This window comes from Diadema antillarum, unplaced genomic scaffold, assembly GCF_040938485.1.
Source record: "Diadema antillarum isolate AM-2024a unplaced genomic scaffold, OU_Dant_1.0 seq00001638_RagTag, whole genome shotgun sequence".
Lineage (NCBI taxonomy): Eukaryota > Metazoa > Echinodermata > Echinoidea > Diadematoida > Diadematidae > Diadema > Diadema antillarum.
This window is the reverse complement of record NW_027272344.1, coordinates 593,946-616,640: the sequence shown is the minus strand read 5'-3', so window position 1 is coordinate 616,640 and position 22,695 is coordinate 593,946. Positions and strand designations below refer to the sequence as shown.

At 39.3% G+C, this 22,695-nt stretch overlaps 1 protein-coding gene across 1 annotated transcript in view; it reads left to right on the top strand.

The window, feature by feature from the left end:
• LOC139711297 (low-density lipoprotein receptor-related protein 2-like) overlaps nucleotides 1-21,432 on the top strand; it is a 69,167-nt gene extending 47,735 nt beyond the window's left edge. The window contains exons 13-16 of the mRNA XM_071623202.1: nucleotides 7,135-7,657; nucleotides 16,431-16,586; nucleotides 17,306-17,453; nucleotides 20,935-21,432. Coding sequence (XP_071479303.1) covers nucleotides 7,135-7,657; nucleotides 16,431-16,586; nucleotides 17,306-17,453; nucleotides 20,935-21,432 — 1,325 coding nt within the window. The remainder of the gene's footprint in view (nucleotides 1-7,134; nucleotides 7,658-16,430; nucleotides 16,587-17,305; nucleotides 17,454-20,934) is intronic.
• Nucleotides 21,433-22,695: the final 1,263 nt, after the last annotated feature.

Here is a 22,695-nt window from a genome sequence, read left to right as displayed (position 1 = left end):
TTTACTTGTTATAGGTACCACTGATCCCAAGAATTAAAAAACAACAACAATAACAACACAAAGCTCATCTTACTCAGCAGCATTTGCTTGATGTTGGTTTGTTAGTTTGATTCTTCTTTTTTTTTATATGTTAGATATTGGTCATGTCTTTAGTGAGGTTAGCAGGGATATTGTGAATCGGACAGAAAAAAACATATTTTCTCACAACAACATTAAAGGACAAGTTCACCTTCATAGACATGTGGGTTGAGTGAATGCAGCAATATTTGTAGAACACATCAGTGAGAGTTTGAGCAAAATCGGACAATCCGTTTAAAAGTTATGAATTTTTGAAGTTTCTGCTCAGTCACGGCTGGATGAAAAGACTGCTATAGCTTGTGATGTCACCTGAGTACAACGATATAAAGAAAGAATAAAGAAAATTCAACATATTTCCATTTTTCTCACATAACAAAGGAACACTCGACTTCTCTCTTTCAGAAGGCAGGGGGAATAATATTGAATAATAATAGTAATAATTTTTTGCCCTTAACATACACTTTCTTCAAAAAGTAAAGTTTTGTGAAATTCTTTTTTTATTTTTCTTATATAGTTGTACGCATGTGACATCATACACTGTAGTAGTCTTCTCTTCCAGCAGTGACTGCGCAGATACTTAAAACATTCGTTACTTTTGAACGGATTGTCCAATTTTCCTCAAACTTTAACTGATGTGTTCTACTAATATTGCTGCATTCTCTCAATCCTTATGAAGGTGGACTTGTCCTTTAAAGACATACAGTCAAACATACGTAAAGGCAACCATGGGCCATTCAGTGAGTTATGGAAGGGGCAGCTGCAGGTGTTTAGGGGGTAGAGAAAGGAATGAAAATGTGAGAGTAGAGTGCTCTTTAAAATTTTGTCAGCCATGTTGTTGCCATTCAGACATTGCGTGTTGCAAGTATGTACACGCAAAACACACCAAGAGGCAGGCCGTGTTAATGCATGTCATGTGCTCTGGCTATAGTGCTGTCCCTGAACACTTCCCCAAAGAGTTCATGTAACAAGTGTTTCCTCCCCATCCTAATTTTTGAATCTGAAGTACCCTGTATCTGATATTTTTGTCTTAGAGCCTTTCAGTCTATTTTCACTTAACTTACTTCAGTGTTTTGTTTTGTTTCATTGTTGTGGTTGTTTTTTGTAATGCAGTCTTTCTATATGCAAGCTAACCTTGAACATGCCATTTTTTTAAATCTCATTAATTTGCCATGTTGTGGGAATTGGCTTAGGTGCAAAGAAAAACGAATTGGATGTGTTTTTTTTTACACTTCACAAATTAGTGCTTTAGCAGTTTTCGAGGTCTGTTATTAATGCATCGGCTGTAATGTCATCCAATAACTATAACAGCATAGCAGATATGTGCATGAACTCAGTAAAGAAAGTACCCCCCCCCCAAAAAAAAAACCCCAACAACAACAACAAGCAAAAAACAAACAAACACATAAAACAAAGTATTCCACCTCCTTCATATCGCTTGTTCTCAGCCTGCAAAAGCTTGCGCGGATATCAGGTATTTGGCTATATGCATTTTGAAGGACCATTTGCAAAAGCACTCACAAATAAACTCAAAAGTGAGGAAGTTGTTGGGAATGAAAGCATTGACGTAATGCAGCAGTTACAATCAGAGAAAAGAAAAATAAATGAATGAATGATAGAAAACATTCGATTATTTGAATATGAGCATCTCATTTCATATGGTCTGTTGTTGGGCATTTATTTTTGTCTTCTTGATCATTTACCTGGGTTTATATCTCTTTGACATAATTCTTATGTCTATGTGTTTACAGAAAACAACTAATTGAAAATGAAATTTTGATACAGAAATTACATTACAGAATTTGAATGAGAATTCCCTTCCCTAATTTTGTACCTTCCGTCAGGTCACAGAGAGTCGTCTCTTTATAGAAAAAAAAAGATGGGAGCAAAATTAGTAACAGTTTAGGTACCAATTAACATTAGGGGTACTACTCATAACAAACCCTGTCAAGGTCATGAGACAACAATGGCTATTTTGAGATACCAAGGGCATCTTGTTGGTTGGCTTTATTGGCATTTGGATAGTGATAACTTTTATAATTTTGGTTGGATTTCATTAGAAAAAAAAAAATCACTGACCATAAAAAAAAAGAAGAATGATATAGCAAGAGTCTTCATCAAATGATTTGTTAAACTCTTGAGATTCACTTTATTTCATCCTGTCTTCTGGGGTGTTGTTCATGCAATCAATTCATTTATTCTCTTTATTCTTTTCATCTTTAATCTTTTTGCACCCCCGTATTTCGCATACAAATGTATTGCATGAAACATTTGCTGGCATCCTTCCCCCCCCCCCCCCCTGTGGATTTTATGAATATAACTTCATGTGTACAAAAATGTTTTCTCAATGGATCGTGGCAAGTTTCCGATATTTTTTTTTCTTCAGGAAATCATATTTTTAGAACAGTTTTTGGGCTCAGGTGAACGGAGGGCCGGGATGTCAGAGATGTTCCCTGGTTCCTCGGGTAACGTCACCTCTCCCATGAGAGGGAAGCATGGGGGGTGGGATTAGATGACATCGCCGGCAAAAGGGGGGAATGCCTGGTGGCAGTGCCAATCAAAGGGATTAGTGGCCCTAATCCAGTTTGCCTTGCCGTTTTTGGTCGACTGTCATCTGCTGGGCAGGGTTCACTCTCGAACGGGGGTGCTATTTAAAATCTTCTCCACTTTTTTTTTTTTTCTCTCTCTCCTTTTTTTTCCCCCAAATAATGCTGTGTGTTAGTATTTTGAGACTTTATCAAACAAAATTCAGAGTTAATGTCTTCTAGGCTGGAATGTTATTTTCTGTCTGTTTTTCTAAATTAAATTTAATAGTCATTCGATCTGGGGGCTGTCAGATTTTGACATCTCAACTCATTGCCGCAGAGAACTGGGTAAATCCCAATAGAGTTAATGTGCGTTGCACCTGGTTTCTGTTTCTGCAGTGAATTAATTCTGAATATATACATTAAAAAAAAAAACTTTACATTTTCAGTTGTACTTGCAGATTTTTTTTACTCACTAGAGTACAGGATCACTGTCAAGATGATATTGTGCTGCATAAATAGCGGATGATTGTGATGTGATATTTGTGTCATGTTGGGTATATCAGGTTTAAATTCATTATCGTTTCATATCACCGAAAGGAAGTCTGTCATTCCTCACCCCATGGACAAGAAGACACAGTTCATCCACTGAAACCTGGACTTAAAAGACTTTTCAATGAGTTCTTATCTAGAGTAGATAGCTGATCTTGACGCAAATTTGTAGGCCAATTGAATCTTGAATTTTTCATGATCACTTTGGGTTTTTCATTCTTCCCTCCCTCCATACAAAATTGTAGTATCATCATTATAGCGAGCAATGCTGTGAGTATTCAGTTTTCACATCGTCTTCATAACTTTGTTTCAAAAGCATGTATCAATGTTTGTCAGAAGTATGCATTTTGTGTAAAACTTGAGACCAAACAGTTAAGATAAAAAAGTATCAAACAAGTTAATCAGTAGATTTTTTTAATATTTTTTTTAGAGTTGTGCTATTCTCCTTGGGGTACTATCAAGGAATCCCTTTCTTTGCTTTGGGATGAATTCTTAAAGTTTGCAGGAGGATACATTTTCCATGTGTCATTACTGGCACCTACATATATTGCTTACAGTGTCTATGGAATTCTAGAAAAGTGGCAGGGGTTTGGTTTAAAATAAATCCATTTTTTTTTCCATTGTATAGACCTTCCAAGGTGAGGGATCTCAAGATAGTGCCTGACACCAGTAGTGTCCTAGCTCAACTGATTTTTTTTTGTTTGATGTGGATGTGATTAATCCTAGACTTCTGTATGAAAATTGACAGAGTCGATCACAGATGATATTCTTCTGACGGCCTTGACAGTATTGCTTGGTGTGGATGAAAATGGGTGGGGCTTTTTCAGTAGGGGGGAATCGCAAAAGCAGAACAAGACGGAAGGGGGAAGGATGAAAACACCCTGTGGCATTAACTACCAGTGAGTAATTTGAGGGGGGCAACACGGGTCCAGCTGAGGTGTTTTGTTTGTATTCCTTAGAGATACGAGGGCAGGGCCGGCATCTGATTGGGGAGTCATGAGTAATTACTGCATCTGTCTCGTCGCAGCCACTAGTGGGCACAAGAGCCCCCCTTCCTAACGGGGTTGGCAGGTGACTCGATTGCGCGCTCTCACCTTTCGCAGCCCATCACTCCGGCGGGCAGCTAATGTGGCGGACCAGTTGATGGAAGCAGATAGCGGCTTTTCGGCATCCCCCCACTGATAGATACGCCCCACTTCACTCGACTACTCTCCGTGGTTATTTTAAGTCAAATCCTGTGATACGCGCACACTGTTCCATGTTTGTATGAGGCCAAACGTTATTGAGACATTAAAGTCCCCCTTTCTCTTTTGTTGTTGTTGCTGTTGTAGAGATCATCTAGCATCCTAGCACTTTGAATGGCTCAAGGTCTTTGGTCTTGATGTTTCTATCACTTTTATAAGTCTTTTTTTATGTTCCAAAATGACTTCACTTGAAATAGAAATAATTCAAATGATGGCCTTTATAGAGGATTACCCCGCATATCAAAAATTGTTAATTCATCATTCTTAAGTAGTTGCTATAGCTGAAGGTGGTGAAAAAACTAAGGACTTGCAAGGTTCAAACTCTTCCAGGACATTCATACAAAGAAACAAACAAAATTGAAAAGCAATTTCTCTTGCACTTTGCAAAGATGATTCGAGAAATATCTTTGATTGAATCTAATACTTCAGTGTATGTTACGAAATACAACTTACCACTCTATGAAACTCCAATGCTGTGACAAGTACACTGACAAAAAAGGGAAAGTATGCAGACTAGAAGCCATGCAGCTCTCTGGGGAAATTTTTTAGAGAGAAAATGTTTTGTGATACATCTTCAACAGGATATGATATTTATTGAGGGATGCAATGTGTTCTATTTTCATCTTTTCACCTACCTGAAATCCCAGAGCTGTGTCATCAATAAGATGTTGCGATATCAGCTTTAAAATCTGTGTTACCTGGAGGAAATTGAATAATTTCATGTCGACACAGATCTCCCCCACTTTACCTTTAATTCGTATCCAGGATCATGAAAACAAACAGAGCATGAATGATCATCTCTCGGAATATGTAAAGGGGTTACACCATCAGGAGTGGGAATCAAGGGGGGATGGAGGGGGGAGAAGGGGGAGAAGGGGAAGAAGTTGTGCAAGGAAATATCAGCTTCCACTGTGCTACTAGTTGGAGGAGTGTTGAATGCTTCCACAAATTAGCGATTGATGAGTGGATGTGTGAGCTAAGATTAGAGGAGGGTAGCTGGCTTAGGAATGTAGGTAGGGGGTTGATATGTATGCTGGCTCGTTTAGAGTAAGGAAGTGGTGGCTGTCACTTTCTCTAGGAAATCAAAAATCCTTTTATTTCATTTTTTTTAGAGAGAGCTAAAGGACAGATATCACAATATTTTTCAATCTTTAGATGTTTCATCCTCACAACCACAGAAACCACATACGTTCTGTCTTTTGTACGCTCTTTGAGGTTTGTTTGTCGAAATCACTTTATAGGCAAAACATATTGTACCTTGAAGTCAGTGTAAGGTTGGATGGGTAAGCTGATGACAAGCTCTTACCTTGTGGTGTTTCCTTCATTCAGGGGGTACAGGAATGTGGAAATTTGTGAAGACATAGTAGATGCGGCATGTTGTAATGTCCACAAATATGCGTGAATCCCGCATGCGTGTCCCAACAGTTAGATTTGATGTTGAGATATGCAAGCTCATATTCTGTTCTATATGCTGACAAGAATATACATGTATGAGGAGTTTGACAAGTTCAAAGTTCAAATTTATTTTCATTTCCATCAAGTAAACAGAGAAATTGTATGCAATGTATAGGCAGAACATATTTGTAATAATTGCAAACAAACAAACTACATGTGAAAATGCATAACAGATAAAGAAAACATAATTGTATCTATGCATATGCATATAGTACAAGTTTATTAAGGATGGGAATGGAAATGGAGGGTCTCACTAAAAAGCAAATTAAGCTTGTACCATATAGGACCCTCAGAAAAATACATAAGACAGCAAATAATGAATTAAGAAAGCTACAAACCGACATAAAACAAAATCAAACGAACCAATGTCAACTGACATGAATCAAATTAGAAAGGAAAGATTATAGGGTAAAGGTGTTCTGTGTAATCTGTATTTTTTATTTTATTAGATTTACTTTCTTTTTATAGGGGGGAGGGAATGGTTTCTTGTATATCGTCTATTGTTGTTTTTGTGGCTGCAAGATAGATTTCCCTTCTTCATTGCTGTATAATTGTTAGACTTAGTTTTGGGGTTTTGCATTTTTTTTTTTTTTTTGGTGCAATGGTTGTTAGCAGACTATCTTTTTTTTTTTTTTTTTTTTTTGAAAAACTATCGTGATCATTTTACACCCCTCAACATACCTTCTTTTCTTCTTTTTTTTTTCTCTTTTTCAATGGGGATATTCTTGATCCTAGAATGAAAAACTTAGTCTGTGTTTGCGTCGTCTGAGTGTGGACCTGCTTCGCAAGGTCCATTCTGTGGGCTAGTGAGTGAATTCTTGCAGACACAGTACTTGTCCACTTAATTTGATATTAATTGGCAAATGGTCTGTGTCCCTGAGTATTATGGAAATGTGATTCATCATGGGTTTTTTTCCCATCTCCATTCACCAAATAAAACTACATGACTTTTTCTTGAGCATGTCAGTATTTGTGACCAAGTTTTACCTTGAAAGACTCTGCATCATTCAAATGAATTTTCCTTGTTGACATGTGAGATAGTGCATTCAGCATTGGAAGAGATAAACAAGCCCTTAAATTCTCTAAAATTAAACTATGAATTTGTATCATTTTCAAGGAGATATGATCTTGTAGCTAAAAAAAAAGATATATGTCTCAAATTGCAAGATTCTGCTATTCTGCAAATGTAAGCTGCACCTTGTATACAGGTCTACCAAGAAATTAAAACAAAGAACCTGTGCCTATCTTTCTTGTATTTCTTTTCAAAATTTTTGTGCCTCCAGCACCGACGACCAGTCCCCAGGAGCTGATTGGTGCACCTGACATTATCTTTACTGAAAGAGCATCATCCTCCTCGCCACCTTCTCCATCACCTGCCATCAAGGATGAATTTGCCATAGCAACACCCGGATTCTCCCCCTCCTCTGCCACTTCGTCATTGACTGGCAGTACCCCCACTGTTCATTCTCCATCAGCCACCACCTCTTCGCAAACTCCTCATCAAGCAACCACACCCAGCATCGTCTCCACGACAACAGACGCTGCCACAGCGTCCGTCAGTGCCATGACGTTCCTCTTGTTTCCGGTCCGGAGTACCCTAACTCCGCCCACCGTACGCCCAGCTTCCCACTTCACCACCCGAGACCCACACGGTGGGAGCCACCTGGGGGATGCTACTCATGGACCAGGGGCCACACCACGTAGGCCCCCTGGTCACTTTGGGGTCTGTCCACTGGCCTACAAGTATTTTTGTCTCAATGGAGGAAAATGTACCTACCTCAAGGCTCTGGAGAAACCCTCATGCGAGTAAGTATAGCCATCTTTAGACTTCTTTTTTTTTTGGCTGTATACAAAAAAGGCTCTCAACCTTAATATGATATTCACACCTCTGTATTAACCTCAAACTGCCTTTTAATGCATAAACCATGGGATAATGATAGCTTGCAACCTGTAACATTCTCATTTTTTTATATTTGTTTATTTGTTTGCTTCCCTATGCCACATTCCATTGACCACCAGTAAAGGGCAATTGTCCACCCTGATCATTTTGAAAGTCAGATCTATCCAGGATAAAGATTACCGTAACTGTGACGCACACTTTGCCACCTGAAACAATTAAAAAAGGAATTGTCTTACATTTGCGTTTAGTGGTTTTTGAAAACTTTATCAAGAGAGGACACAGCTGGAGTTTTGAAGGAAATGTTTTGCCACCACAGTTCTCATAGTAGATTGCCATGCCCTGAAAGTATAATGCCAGGATGGAAGCAAATATCTGACTATACACTTTACGAGGTAGAAAATGGCAGTGAAAATAGAAAACTGTAGACTGAAATAACGAGCACAAATAAAGGTTTGTGACTCGTTAGCAGAATATGACAGAGTGGCGGCAAGCGAGGAAGGCCATCAATTATGGCGATCAACGCCGGGGGTTTCCAGTACCCATCCCTCCGCTCCTCCAGCATTCCTCCTCCCCTTCCCCCTCTCCCTACAGCCTTCTCAATGACCACCCCAGCCTCCAGCCACCAAAATTAGAGGGCGGCGTCTAATTGAGTTGTCTCATTGACACCATGATCGGTCTACAGAATTAATATTTCTGACTGACTGGAGCCATGGGGCGAACTCCTAGCCCCGCAGGGGAGGATGATCCTTTTCACCAAAAGTTCCGGTACTTAGTGTTTATTAGCAGCGACCTGTTTCCGGAGATATCAATACAGTGTGCATTCTTTCATGCATATACTGGTACAGTTGTATGTCATGTGTTACCTTCATGCCATCATTTGTGTTGTAGGGACTTCTTGGCTATGATCTTTCACCAAGCTGTCAAAGAAAAATGATGTTTATAGTAGCTTTGATATAATAAATACCATTTCCCAATGTCTACATACACTGCATACCTGGTATTCACATTCCTGATTCATGCTGAGATAAATTTATGAGCACAAAACCTACCTGAAAGATAATTTAATCGACACTGGTAGGACATGAATTGTTTCGGTGGTCCCTGTGTTATTGAAGGCATGGAATTATTGAAGTCTGAAGAAGTAGACTACCAGCTAGTGCACTATTGCACTAGTTCTGCCTGCCATATGAAGTAATGAACCCTTCCTAGCCTTGGTCCGGAGAAAATGTGGGTTCAGGGTCGGTCACCTCACACCTCAATGCCCAGGGCACCCCTGACTGAGAAGACATCAATTTACAACCAATCAAGGCTGGTGTGTGGGAACCTCTTGAGAGCGTGAGGCAGAGGGACCCTAACATCAAACTAGGTTGCAATGTTGCTGAACCTTCTCACGTGGCTCATAATGTGGAAAGCAATTCAGGTTCATGGTCTCAGCTTCATGGTCTCAGCGGACTCACATTGTACATCATGGCAGGGTGAACTTTATAGGTGACTGCACTGTCATGATTATGTAATCTTCACAATATCACGTCTCCCCCACATTCCTGTAGATAACTTTGCTGAGTAGAGTCTACAAATTTTCATTGAAAAAAAGATTTGAATAGAGGCACACTGAAATTGAAATGAAATGAAAACAAAATGTATGAATATTTAAAGGAAAAAAGTAAAGAAAAATGACAGATTGACCTTGAAGATGTAGGGGTTTCTAGTCCACCATTAATGAAACATAAGTGATTGTATGAAAGAGTTATCTGTGCTCATTTATACCAAATTCTTAAAAGGAAAGATTAGTCGTCACATATCTATTTATCATATGCAGGACCATTGATACAAACTGTGACTGAAATGACACACACAAAAACATACTACATCGTCTATCTCTCCAATGTCACTGCAAAACTTACATGGATTTCATCTGCTACCATTGAACATTAAATCTACAGGCAGGAATGAAATCTACCATCAAAATGAAATATCTTCACAGAAAATTCATGCATAGATTTTACACTAGATTTTCCATGTCGTGTATGAAAGACCAGGAGAGTTAGATTGTAATTAAAGTAGTCCTCACCAGACTTCAGATGCATTCACAGATAGAAGTTATGGTCTTTGCATTGTGATGAGGAAATTAAGTTCTATAATTGCCAACATTCATGTATAACGAACACTTGGTTGCACATATGAAGGGCTCTGAATCTCCCGCCTCTGCCTGCCTGAACAATGACACAGGGCACCCAAGTGTGCCACAGACTTAAAAAACAAAGAGTGTGATAAATTGCATTGTGAGATTTTTGAAAAGAAGTTGTTGTCTATTCAAATGCCATCAATACATCAGATGCCACATGGGGCAAAGCGTTGAAAGACTTATACATAGCAACAAAAAAAAAAAGGAAGCCAGACCAGTTTTGCCATGCCATCACCATTGCCATGCATATTGTGAGAGTTTACAATCTTTTTTTTTTTTTTTTGTCTGCGCACAAGAATTACCTAGTAATTTGTGTGTGTGTGTTGAATTGCGCATATGAATTTTCAGAAATTGTTAGTATCAGATGAGTGTGAATAGGATGTTTAGCTTGAAAGTTTGTAGGGTTCAGTGACAGGTGCTTTTGTCATAAATTGTAAACTCTTGAGAATTCTAAAAATAGATGTAAAGCCGTTTCTTTCTGCTCAGAGCAGTGTGGCAGGATGTGGCTTTGATCCTATTTGTGTTGTGCCTCCCTCCCCTCCCCCTCCTCCTCCTCCTCCTCCTCCTCCTCCTCCATCCTCTTCCATCCTCCCCCCCCCCCCCCCAACGTGACGTGGAGCAAGTGGACAAAGCCCCCAGCACTGATCCCTTGCTCCATAAAGAGAATGGGGAGACGCCCACTCCTCCTGGACTCCTTCCCTCCTCCTCCTCCCCCCCACGCTCTCTCTCCCCCATCCTCCCTCCCTCAAGTTGATGTCATTAGTGGTCCCATGCTCTGCCCCTGACTCATACTCACATTTTCTGCTGGAAGAGAAACACCATAAAAAGAAAAGAAGGAGAAACACCATAAAAAAAAGAAGGAGAAACACCATAAAAAAAAGAAGAAGAAGAAGAAGAAAAACCAAGAGAGGGAAAGAGGATAGGGTCATATGTTTCTGTCTCCGTTTCAAAAGAGCAATTTCAGTCAGTCCTGTTTGGATGTGAAGAAGTCATATCACATATCACCCGTTGAGGATGGACTGATTTTGCTACAACACACATTTTCCAGAGACACTTGCCAGAGTATACTCGGAACTTGTCCTCAACAAGTTAAGAGGATCACTTTCTGTATAAATCTTATTAAAAAAAAAGATTAGGGGTAATAAACAAAAAGACATTAATTGAATAGGGTCAAATTTCATATTTCTCTTTCAGGGTTTAAACTATGAGTTTCAAATAATCCTGGCCAGTATCATAGAGCTTCGTCTTTCTTATGCCTTCAACATCATCATGATATAAAAGTCATCTCAATATAAATGTGACCCGCTACAACAAAAAAAAAGGGTCCTAAAGTCGCGCACAGTCGAAGCCGTGAAAATCGAGTTTGAAGTCAGAGCATCAAAATTGGTCAAAACTTATGATTTTCTTATTTTGACATATTATTGTAGTCTGACATATCTTCTATCATCTGTCAAAATTTTGAAGCAAAATGGTGAAAGGAAAGACCAAAAAATAGCGTTTTTCTGGGCCATGTTTTTTGGCATTTCAACGAAGCAGAAACTGGTTCCAAAATTTGGATTGAGCGCCACAGATAGGCTCCGCCCCTAACAACGACCAGAGTGATCTCATCGGTCAGTTTGCTGCTTGCCGCTAACCAAAGCGTGAAGCCCAGTCGACTGCCCACTGCCCAGTTGACTGGTGCGTGCAGGCAGGGTGCGCTATGCCCAGCCGCTTCTCCTGGCATCCTGGTCACTGATTGGTCTATGAGGAGACCGGCGACGCTGTGCTTGAATGAGCATTTCGGGAATTGCTAGGGCTTGCCTTCTATTGTCCGGAGGTGAAAACTGACTTGCGTGTCCCTTGATCGCGATTGCGTCGCAAGGAAAACTTTTAGGGTGCTTTTCTCGAAACAGTGATTTCCCAGACGTCTCGACATGCTCTCTTTTAAACATCGATATCTCCGCAGCCGATTATTTTTATAAGATGTGTTATATATCAATTTAAAGGAGAAAGATTAGGAAATTATGCCATGCAATTTTCAAATAATTGACCTCGCCCGACTTTAGGATCATTTTGTTGTAGCGGGTCACAAATTGCGTGTTAATCAGAGAGGGAAAAGGCATTGTAATTTGCAGGGTCTCTGCACACTATACGGCACACATTACGCTGTCAAATTTTGTATATTTGTCAAAATTTGTACTCGAGAAAAGATTCTGGTACTATAAAATGCCATGTTACAGCCTATTAAGTGTTTTGCTTCAATAAAGCTAGCCTGAATTACAGTGGACAAATATGTCACCATATGATACCATATGATACCTAAATTTCAACGAAGAATACCTCTATGTATGTTTAGATTACTGTAGCTAGGAGCCATAGCAGTAACAGTTTTGAAAGTTCAAACATGTGGATTAAGCCTTAGTCCTAAAACGGGCATTGAAACTGTTCACAATTCATTGTTTATTCATTCAGTTTTTCGCTAGTGAAAGCATGGATATTTGTAGGAGCGTGCATCTTTAATTCACTGTCAGAAAGCTTGGTGAAATTTTAATGATTAGCTGCAAACATTATATACAATATCACATAAAAGCTCTTATAGATACCCTAATCACCTTCCTGCATCAAGACATCACCAACTGTTAAGATGCCGTCTTACCAGCGTTTATACTGTACTCAAAATGTTGTCTTGAGCCATGTGATATTTGTTATCATACATTGCCCTGGTAATCGTCATTGAGATCTCCAATTACATGGTGATGTTTGTAGTCTAGGCAAGCCGGCTCCCCTCTTTGATAGGCAAGATCGAGGCAAAAACTGAAAAACTTCCTCGACTATGTTTGACCCACGATGATGTAACCCCCATGTCAGGTTTAATTTCCTCAGCCTTGTTTCAGATGGGTGTCAGTACATGTCCTCGTTGCGCTGTTTCAAAGATCGCACAAGCGAGGGGGCCACCATTTTTTCCCCTTATTTTCATTTTTTCTTTTTTCTTTTTTTGGCCTCAATATCCCGATGCATGGTTAATACACATATCAATTTGAAACAAAAGTGTGCTATAAATATTTCAAACAGCTCAAAAATGAATCCCCCATGTAAGAGAAAAGGAAACAGGCTTCGATCTGGAATAACTTGTTTCATCTTTTTTAAAAAAGAGAGCAGAGAGAGAGAAGAGCGCCTGTGCATCTTTTTTTTTTTCGTAAATGATTAAACTTGTTACAGAAATTGATCATTTCTGAGTTGATAGGACAATTTTTAATGACTGACAGTACAGTGTACGTACAATTAACCTTGCTTGCATAAGTCAAATAATAGCCTAAGTCAAAGGTATTTTCAAGTCCTCTTCTTTTTATATTCTATTGATTTTAATCACTCATATGTCAAGTTTTTTGTATGTCGAAGCTATTTCTTCAGTCCGAATAGATTCAACTTAGGCAAGGTTGACTGTAGTTTTCCTATTTGTGTTCTTTTTTCTCTTGCTAATTTTTCTTATTCACTAAAAAATAGGGATTTTTTGCTTGTTAAACTCACATTCTTGACATGAAGCAAAATTATAAAATCATATCAATTCTTTCACCAATCTTTGGAACAAAGTATAAATTTGCCTCTCCACCTGCAAACTCAAGTTCCACTTACACTGGTAGCATGAAAGGAATATTTTAGCTGAGGTTATTTCAAGTGTCCACAACTCAGTGAGAATACACAAGGCTCATCTTGAAACTTGTACTGAACAACTCTTGCAAATTTCAAGAGAAGCCATGATTCTGGAAAGTAAAATGCATGTGGCAGTTTTTCTCTATGCAATCCAGGATATGTAGTATACTTGTAAATATTTTCATGGTTGACATTTCGCGAAAGTTTGGTGATGCAGACAAGGTCGTCGGCTCCAGTTGGCAAAAGTTCATGCCACAAATGCTTCTAGTTTTATATGGCTCTACTGCCCACCTTGTGCCTCATTGTCATCCAATTCAATTCAAGTTTATTTCCTCAAATTCAGTGAAGAACATACAGAGAGACAATCAATTAAAATATACAGTATATATATACATCATATACAGTATATACATACCAAAATTATTTCAGGTAAGTACATAGTCATAGTTGAAAAGTGTGTGATGGATATTGACATAACAATGTGAGTAATAGTGGTGGAAATCAGCAGTAGGCCATTGGCCTTTGGAGGCTGATCCCATTAATAAGTTTACAATGTTTGAAGCTATACGTCTTTGATCATAGTTTCCTATACTTAGTTCATGCCTTTGATTTGAAGAGAATACAAAACAGATGAGCAAAACCCTTACTTTAATCATGGAGGTAGAAAGTATAGTTCTACCTCCATGCTTTAATCTTGCTTTAACTATACCCTGCAAGTGTACTGTCCTCTGTTGGCTTTTCTTTTTTTTTCTGTGATATCACTCATGGGTTTATACCCCAGGGAAATAAAAGTAAATTAAACCGCCTCAGGTCAGTGAATTTGACTGAGAAACTCCTAAATCTAACACCACATATGGTATCTAATTCAACTTCCAGTATGCTACCAGAAATCTTCCTGTGGGATTCTTGACATGGTAGCTTTACAGTGAGATCACCATTAGTTGTTTGTTTGTAAGTGGGGCGATGATGTTTTTATTCTCTTGCATAAACTGTTTCACCCTTCTTTTCGATGATCTCACAACCTGCCTTTTATCACGCTATGTTTTTCCTAGACATAAGACTTTATATGACCCATAATTAGTAACTTGGGCGTGTGTTTTGTTTTTGTCTCTGGTTTGGTATTAAAAATTGCTCTTTGAATAACTAGTAAGAGCCATAGATGCTGTCTCTCTTTCATAATCATAGGAACTTCAAAGTTTAAGCCTTCATCCTCCTCATGTAGTCTTTTTGTAAGACTCAACATTTCCACTTAGTTTCATGTTTAGACATTACAATATAACATTTCTAAGAATATGCAGGATGTGTTTATAGACTTGAACAAAATTAAAATGGCCAGGCCCCTGGTTCGTCAATAAAAGAAAAGATGCCTTGAATAACCCATCGTTCTCCTGAATTGTTTGCACTGATCTTCAAGACGCTTAAGGAAGGAACTGGTTAATTCTTTGTTTCTTTTAATGATAATGTCCTGTTGTGCCCTTGAAAGCAAACGCAGGGAGAAGATAACCAGGCAATGGCTATTCCAACTGATGCCAAGTTTATTTCTGTATGATAGTCGCGGTTATGTTTTGCTACTGCACATCTCATAGAAGCCTTTGCCTTGCAGTCAACTTCCGACAGTTAACAACATCAAGGTCAAAGTGGGGATGGTCTTTGAAGAAAACATGAAGAGGAAGAAAAACTGATATATTACAGGTCTTATCCTGAAATGGCATTGCCCCCCCCCCCCCCCAAATATTTTCATGGTCAAGATGGCAGTAGACTTTGATGAAAGTTCACACGTCAGGAAGAAAAAATTGAAGCATTGCAGGCCTCTAGTTGTGCCTGTGTTATTCAAAACATATCCTAAGTTTGTCAAAATCTGAATAATCTTGTTTGTTCCTTCTCTCCTGTTCGCTAAGGAGTGACGCAGGTATCATGGCTGACATGAAATAAAGATGATGTTAAAGACACTCAGTCGTGGCGAGTGGTTTGTGCGGCACGGAGACGAACACAACACGCTGCCTCCCCCATTCTGTATCAAATGTAGTGACCCCCGAATGAGAATAGCGCTGGCTCAATGGGTCAGCGAAAATACGGTAGGCTACAAGAAAGCTCCCTGTGCCCATCTCCTAACCCAAAATGGCTGTCCCAGCGAGCCACGAGAGCTTCCGAATGGACGCACACTCTCAGTGCGCATGCGCATGAAGAGAGCTGGCCAAAAGAGCCACGCGTCTTCTGGCCTTTCTCCTCCAATCACCGCAGCTCGCGGTGACAATATTTGTGTATGATGCGTACACACACACGCACACACACACACTTGTCTCAGTGGTAGCATTGCGCAATTGCATGCACAAACTTCGGTCGTTCGGAGTTTACGTACCATTAGGGATGGCGATCGGTTGCCTTTAATGTGGTGTCATTGACCATGGATAGCATGTTCAGTATTTTGCACTCGGCGTTCTTTCAGATCATATACTGCTTTTAATTGTGCAAGTACCTATTTCAATACCTTGGGCAAAAGGGATACTACTAGTTTGGGAGTATACTTTGTCCAAGGACAGGTGTCAAACTCAAACTCCCTTGATTAATCCTCCAAGAACTATCACTTCGCAGTGCTAATAATAGATCTTATCCAGTCGAGATTGAGAGCAGTATTTTACAGAGTTAGGAGTCGAAAAATCTATGCATTGTATCACAGTACTGTGTTTATACTGCATAAATGGATATCTCTTAGTGGTTTAACAATTTGTCTCAATTTGTGATGAACCTGCATCATGATTTACTGTATAGAAATAACCATGAATCTTGTAATGTTTAAACAGATGTGTAGATATATGTAATACATGTTTAAAAATATTTCCTTGTTCTTTGTCTTCGTATTATAGATGTCAGATTGGATTTGCGGGCAATCGATGCCAGTTCACTGACAAGCGGATCACAAAAGGCATCAACATGCAGACGGTCACCGCAGCAACGGCTGGCATCCTGGCTCCACTCTTTCTAGTACTCGTTATAACTGCCCTGCTTTGTTACTGGCGAAGGTAAGAGAAGGGATGCGTATAACACTTTCACTTATCATATCCCATGGGGGCACCAGTAAAAGTAAGAATGTTTTGATGGTCTGTGTACAGACTCCTCAATCCAACATAGACAATGAAAAATTAACTACTGATAGACCAGCTTTCTTAAGTTCAGAAACTTAAATAACAGATATTCTGTTGCATTGTAGTTGCTCTTAAATGACAGATATCTATGTATAAGGATGTGCTTTTGAATATTATGAATTGAAAGTGGTTTGTGGCAAAAAATTCCGATAAGTATAATAGGAGGTCTTGTTTTTTTTCCACAGTGTGAGGGATGCACATGCAAATATGTGATCCCCTATTTTGTCATTTATAGGATGGAGTTTGCAGAAATATTTCTTGGGAAATACAAAGGTTGTGGTTATGCTTACAGGGTTTCAGTTTTTTCCCCGCAATATTGACAGAGCAGAGGTGTCCAAGCATAGGCCAAAAAGTCTTTACCGCAACCTGTAATGAAGGGACTTCCCATCGACAACTTTGAATTAAACTCAATTTCATCCTGACTCCCAGTTGATCCTAGAAATACCAGTGATCATATCAAAGTGTTCATTCACACTAGCTATTTTTAAACTTTTTTTTGGAAAAAAAGACATCAGTGAGACTGCCCAGTAATGAGTTTGATTTGGTTGAAGGCAACACAATTATTCTGTTTCCTCATGGTAATTTTCTATTTGCAGAGCCCGCTCAAAGGCCCGGAGTCAGGCCTACAATGTGGAACTCGTTCTTGGGTCGTCTCCGGGTAACGACAATACTCTCCCCATGAAATACAATATGAAATCAACCCTGGATAAAAGACATATACCACTCATATCAACTGTTTCTCAGGTAAGACAGCCTTACATTCTGTTAAAGGAAAGGTAGGTTTCCTTTCAAACATTTATATATGGATAGTAAAGTAAATGCAAATTTCATCTTTCCAGGACATCGAGAGATTAAGCCATATGCATCATACAGAAGATACAAGATAGAAATGTTTGCCTAAACATATCTCGTAAAAACTCACAGAAGGAAATGCACACTTGTAATTTTTTTTTTTCTTAAAGAGTGAAATCCTATTAATATGGGTAAAATCATACATTGCAGAGCTTAGGTTGAGTTGCAGGATGTATCACCTCCTGGATATGAGGCTGTCCATAGGACCCAGGGGCGGTATGGTGTGAGTGAAGATTGATAACAGCTGTCCTCTACTCTCTCAGGATGAAGTCAAAAGAATCCAGGAAAACTGCAAGGACGGGCAAAAAAAAAAAAATCAAAGAGATTGTTTCCGCATTGACCCTGGGAAGCCCACGATGAAAGAATTGTGAAGGTCAGTTAGGGTTATGGAAAAAGTAAATAATCTTCAAATCGGTGGAGAGGTGGTACACAAGTAGGATGACATATATGTAGCCAAAAGAGGATCTGGAACAAGACTCCATTTCTTCTAATTAACTCTACCTTTAAAGGGAGTGTGTTCCCAAATTATTGAATGCAGATTATGTGATTGATATGAAACACTCAGAAAAAATGTAGGAAAATCACACAATCCTATCAAAGGACATGAATTTCTTTTGAAAGCTTTGGTTGCTTTCATGTGCTGCCCTCTCCATTAAAATCCTTGTGACAAGTTAAGGGCATGTGTTATTTCTGGTACAAAATTTGTGACATTCTTCTGTGTTTCTACATTGTGCTATTGTGACATCACAAATTCTTGTAGAACTATTATATCTATCCAGTCATCGACTGGCCCAGAAAGTATGATATGTAAGGCTGTTCTAGACGATCATTGATACACTTGTAGTCATGCCGTAAACTGATAATCATCTCCATTGTGAGGATTTGTGTCAGACAAAGAGATTATTCAGGTGATAACTGTCAGGTGGTGATCACATGACACCCATGTTTCAATCTAGCCTAGCATCAGACACAGGGAGATCTGTCAGGTGATAAAGTCAGGTGACAAAAACTAGATGAGGATATTCACTTTGGATGTACAAGTTACTCATCAAATTGTGTCTGTCAGGTATCCGAAACAGAGCTTACTGATCTCAGCCAGGCACCCAATAATTCATGATTAGGGATGATAACTCGATCACGTGCACCACATACCCAAATCCACAGCTAGATTTCTATTAAAGCTTGGTTTGAAATTGCATCATGATGCCACAATGCATCTAATTTTGGCTCATTTACATCAACTTGCAAGTTTTCCTTCAGCTGTAAGGTTAGAATGAAAAATTCTTCATGACCTTTCTAGAATATGATTATATTCATGAATCAACATCATCATTCCTGGAATCTGCATATCTTTTCATCAGTCAGTGACATCATAGAGCATAACAGTGATATTAATAGAAATATTTGGTATTGATATGGTATGGTGTCTTTTCACATTATCCAGGTGTTCAACTTGCTTACCATCTACACCCCCCCCCCCCCCACACACACACACATGCACACTCAGACATATCAGTGAATTCATTTCACCTCCTGAAAAAGGTTCTAGCCAGGTGGTTATTTTCTGGTGCACATTTGCAAACTCAAATCATGATAATGTTTTGCTTCCTGCTGACCATTCCTTTACTGGGTATTTTAAATGCACACCTTGGTCAGTAGAAGCAGCAGGAATGAGTCCAAGTAAAACAAAATTATTAGTTGAGGATGAGGGCACTTCATTTTTTTTTTCTTTCCCAAAAGCAACAATTTTCCCCTAAAGACGACAGATATATTTTCTTTTCGGCAAGGCTTCCATTTGTACCCTGCCATATGTCTTTACACATTCATTATAATTCATACTATATGTATATAAGCTGTGTGTGTTTGAAGTTCATCGGCTTGAAACAGCAAAAATCAATTAAAAATTCTCTTTTTTATCATTTAAAAAAAAACACAACTTACTGTTGTGGTGGCCATAGATAATTTTGGCTGGGACAAGAAATCAATTATTTTTTTTTTCAACTTTGCCCTCAGTTTCTCATGCAGGGACACTCATATGTAATCTATGGCTGCAGCAATGGACTTGAATCCTTAACTTCGCTGTTGAAAACACCAGAAATTGTACGAAGTTGAAGATGTTATCACTTTAAATTATGCAACCAGTTTACTTTCTCCTTCCTCTGCCCATTTAAAGATTCACCTTTTTGCAGGCTCACATATTTGTTATCTTCTTAACATTTGTCCTTTATATAGTCTATTCTTCAGTCCATTTATGATGCATTCCTCACCATCATTTTGGGCTAGAATCAGATGAAGTCTGAGGCTTCAGACTAATTCTCTGTACATATGCCTTACCTTCGGTCATCTCACTCTTACTCAATTTCAATGCTTAGATAGAACAATTGATTTGAGATATTTGAGACAGATGCTCATTTTGTATACATTTCCTCCCTCAACAGCTTTTGACTTCAACTGTCATCTTGTTTTGATCGGAAGGATGGGGTGGGGGTGGGGTGGGGGAGGGGATGACAAGAATTGGGACACAGGAAGAAAAGTCATTGACACTTTAATTCCACACTATTATGACCATAAGACATCATGGCAACAAAACTTAGTGACTTTCAAATTTTACCTTACCATTAAGCACAGACTCAGTAATTATTGTATAAATAGTGTTCAGGAAAGATAGATATCTGTTGCTTTTTTTTTTCTTCACTGATACTGCTTTTTACTGGCTAATCATTCCCACAGAGGTTATGACAAATTATGACATAATTAGTGGGGACATTTTGTTGTGTCATGTGGTACACCTCAGACGACAGGAAGGCATTCGTTGAAGACTGCCCTCGCGGATGGGGCAAAGTCACTGTCCGTACTTCGCGGGAGCCCCCCATCTGCCGGTGCACAGTCAGCGCAGGGGGTCTTATCACCTCTTCATCACACAAAGTCGATGGCATTGTTTTGCCTCAGTCATGTTCACTCATCCCATTGACTGCATGAGAGGGGAAAGCGGGTCATCAACACTTTATTGATATAACTGGCTGAAATCATGAGTTTGCACATTCATATGCTCACACAGATACACAGAGAAAGGCTTACTATCAAACTTCTTTGGAAAGTAATGATACACAGATTGCATAATGATTCATATACATACAATACAGAACTAGGTGGAATGTATCCGGATCTATCAGTATTTGTGTTTTCAGGCTTTTTTTTCACGTTTTAACAACTTTCAATGATTCTAAATGAATGTTGTGTTTTACAGTGTTCTTCATTCAAAATGCTGCCTCATAGTATATACAGGACTACATGTACCAGACAGTATTATTGTGACGGTAAAATATATGTCACCACTCTTGTAATTCTCTCTCTCTTCTAATGTTTAAATCAGAGTTCCACCCAATCGGAGCCACCTACCAGATCCCCTCCCAAGCCACCAGTTGCCACCCAACTCCAGAATTGCTACTCCGACCCCTGCAATGTGGTTGGCCCCGGCAGGTCCCTCCCAGCCCACGCCCACCACTACTACAAAGTGCCCCGCTGCGGCGCCCCCAACCTGAGACCCAAGCCAGGCCTCAAGCCCAACAACCTTCAGCTGTCCAGGGACAACACGCAGCAGCCGCGCACACAGACCTTGTCCACCCAGGGACGAAATAAATTCCCCATGACAGACGTGGACAAGGCAAAGACAATGGACACGGCGTACTTGACCCCCAAGGAGGTCATATCGGAAGTCACAGAGGGCGACACCAATCGGGTGTCAGCTTATATCGACGTCAAAGACACCAAGAGCTTCATACCGCAGAAACCACTCATCAGCATCAAAAACAAGCTGAGCAACGTCTACATGAACATGCCAAAGTCGTCAATGAAGAGCAATGTCAAATGATGTTTGCTCATCTCGCTCGAGTAAAGAAACGTGAACACACACCGAATAATTCCCAGCCCTCCGATGGTTGGGAATAGAATCTGACAGAGAGGGTGGCCACAGGATTGTGCGACAGTGCGTGATGTGTGTTTCCCCGAGTTCTCGTAAACAGCTGGGTCAGTATGGTTTTTTTTTTTCCACCTCGGGAGAGAATTCATGGATAGAGATGTGAACTCAGAGAGAGCGCTAGATTGGGCGATGGACGCTGGTTGGCTAAAACATCGCGCCATCCACAAACAGCCTATCATGAACATCTCTGGCTGTCAAGCTATACGTGCTCTTCATCGCCCGTGCAGTGGGACAATGTGTACGGCGAGACTTAATAGAGCCAATTGATATATATCCTACATTCAACTGTGTCATGTCGGCTCTGGTCTAATCTACTTTAAAACCGTGTATAGCAGCTAATGTAACAAATATTGATGTAATTGATCTCTCAAGGTTGGCCAGAGATAAACTTAACTTACTACATCCATTTCCATACATGAATGATCGGGGGTGGGGGATGGGAGGTAGTGATTTCAGTGTAGAATGAAATAACCTGGCAGTCATTATGATATCTGAACTGTGCCACATGTAACAAATATTTATGGGTCTGTGGCATGAAATGTAATTGAGGCACATTCGAGTGGCTGTCTAAGGAAGAAGAAATAGAGAAATTAATTCTACCCATTGTTACAGTGAAGTGTTTCTGTAGTGTGTTGGCATTAAAATCTTTAAAACATATACCAATGATAACGTGTATATGAGCAAATATAGCAGTGGAAAGGATAATATCTACCTGATTCCCCTGTATACCCTAACGTAAATGCCCAATTTTAATTGGACTCGGATGACATTATTGCTTTTTATCAGAATTAACACCACCGAAAGAAAAACACAACAACAAACCAAGAACTTAACTCTTATTTTCTGGAATTATGCATTTTCCATGGCAAGCTCAAATCTTGCACAATTGTCACATCGTTTCTTTTTGAACACAAATGAATTCTACTCATTTTCATATTGTACTATTAAAGTTGTTGGTTCTTGAAAGAGAGATGTTAAAATTAATTTTGTGCCAGTGGCAGATGAGCTTAAAAAGGTATTTGTATAATCATTTATTGAATAGAAAATTAGAATATCCTTTATTTGTACAGATATGTTTGGAGTTTCTTAGATTGTGTTTGGAAAGTCCCCCTTTCTCTGTTGATAGCTTATTGGTTTCATCGGAACTCTTCACAA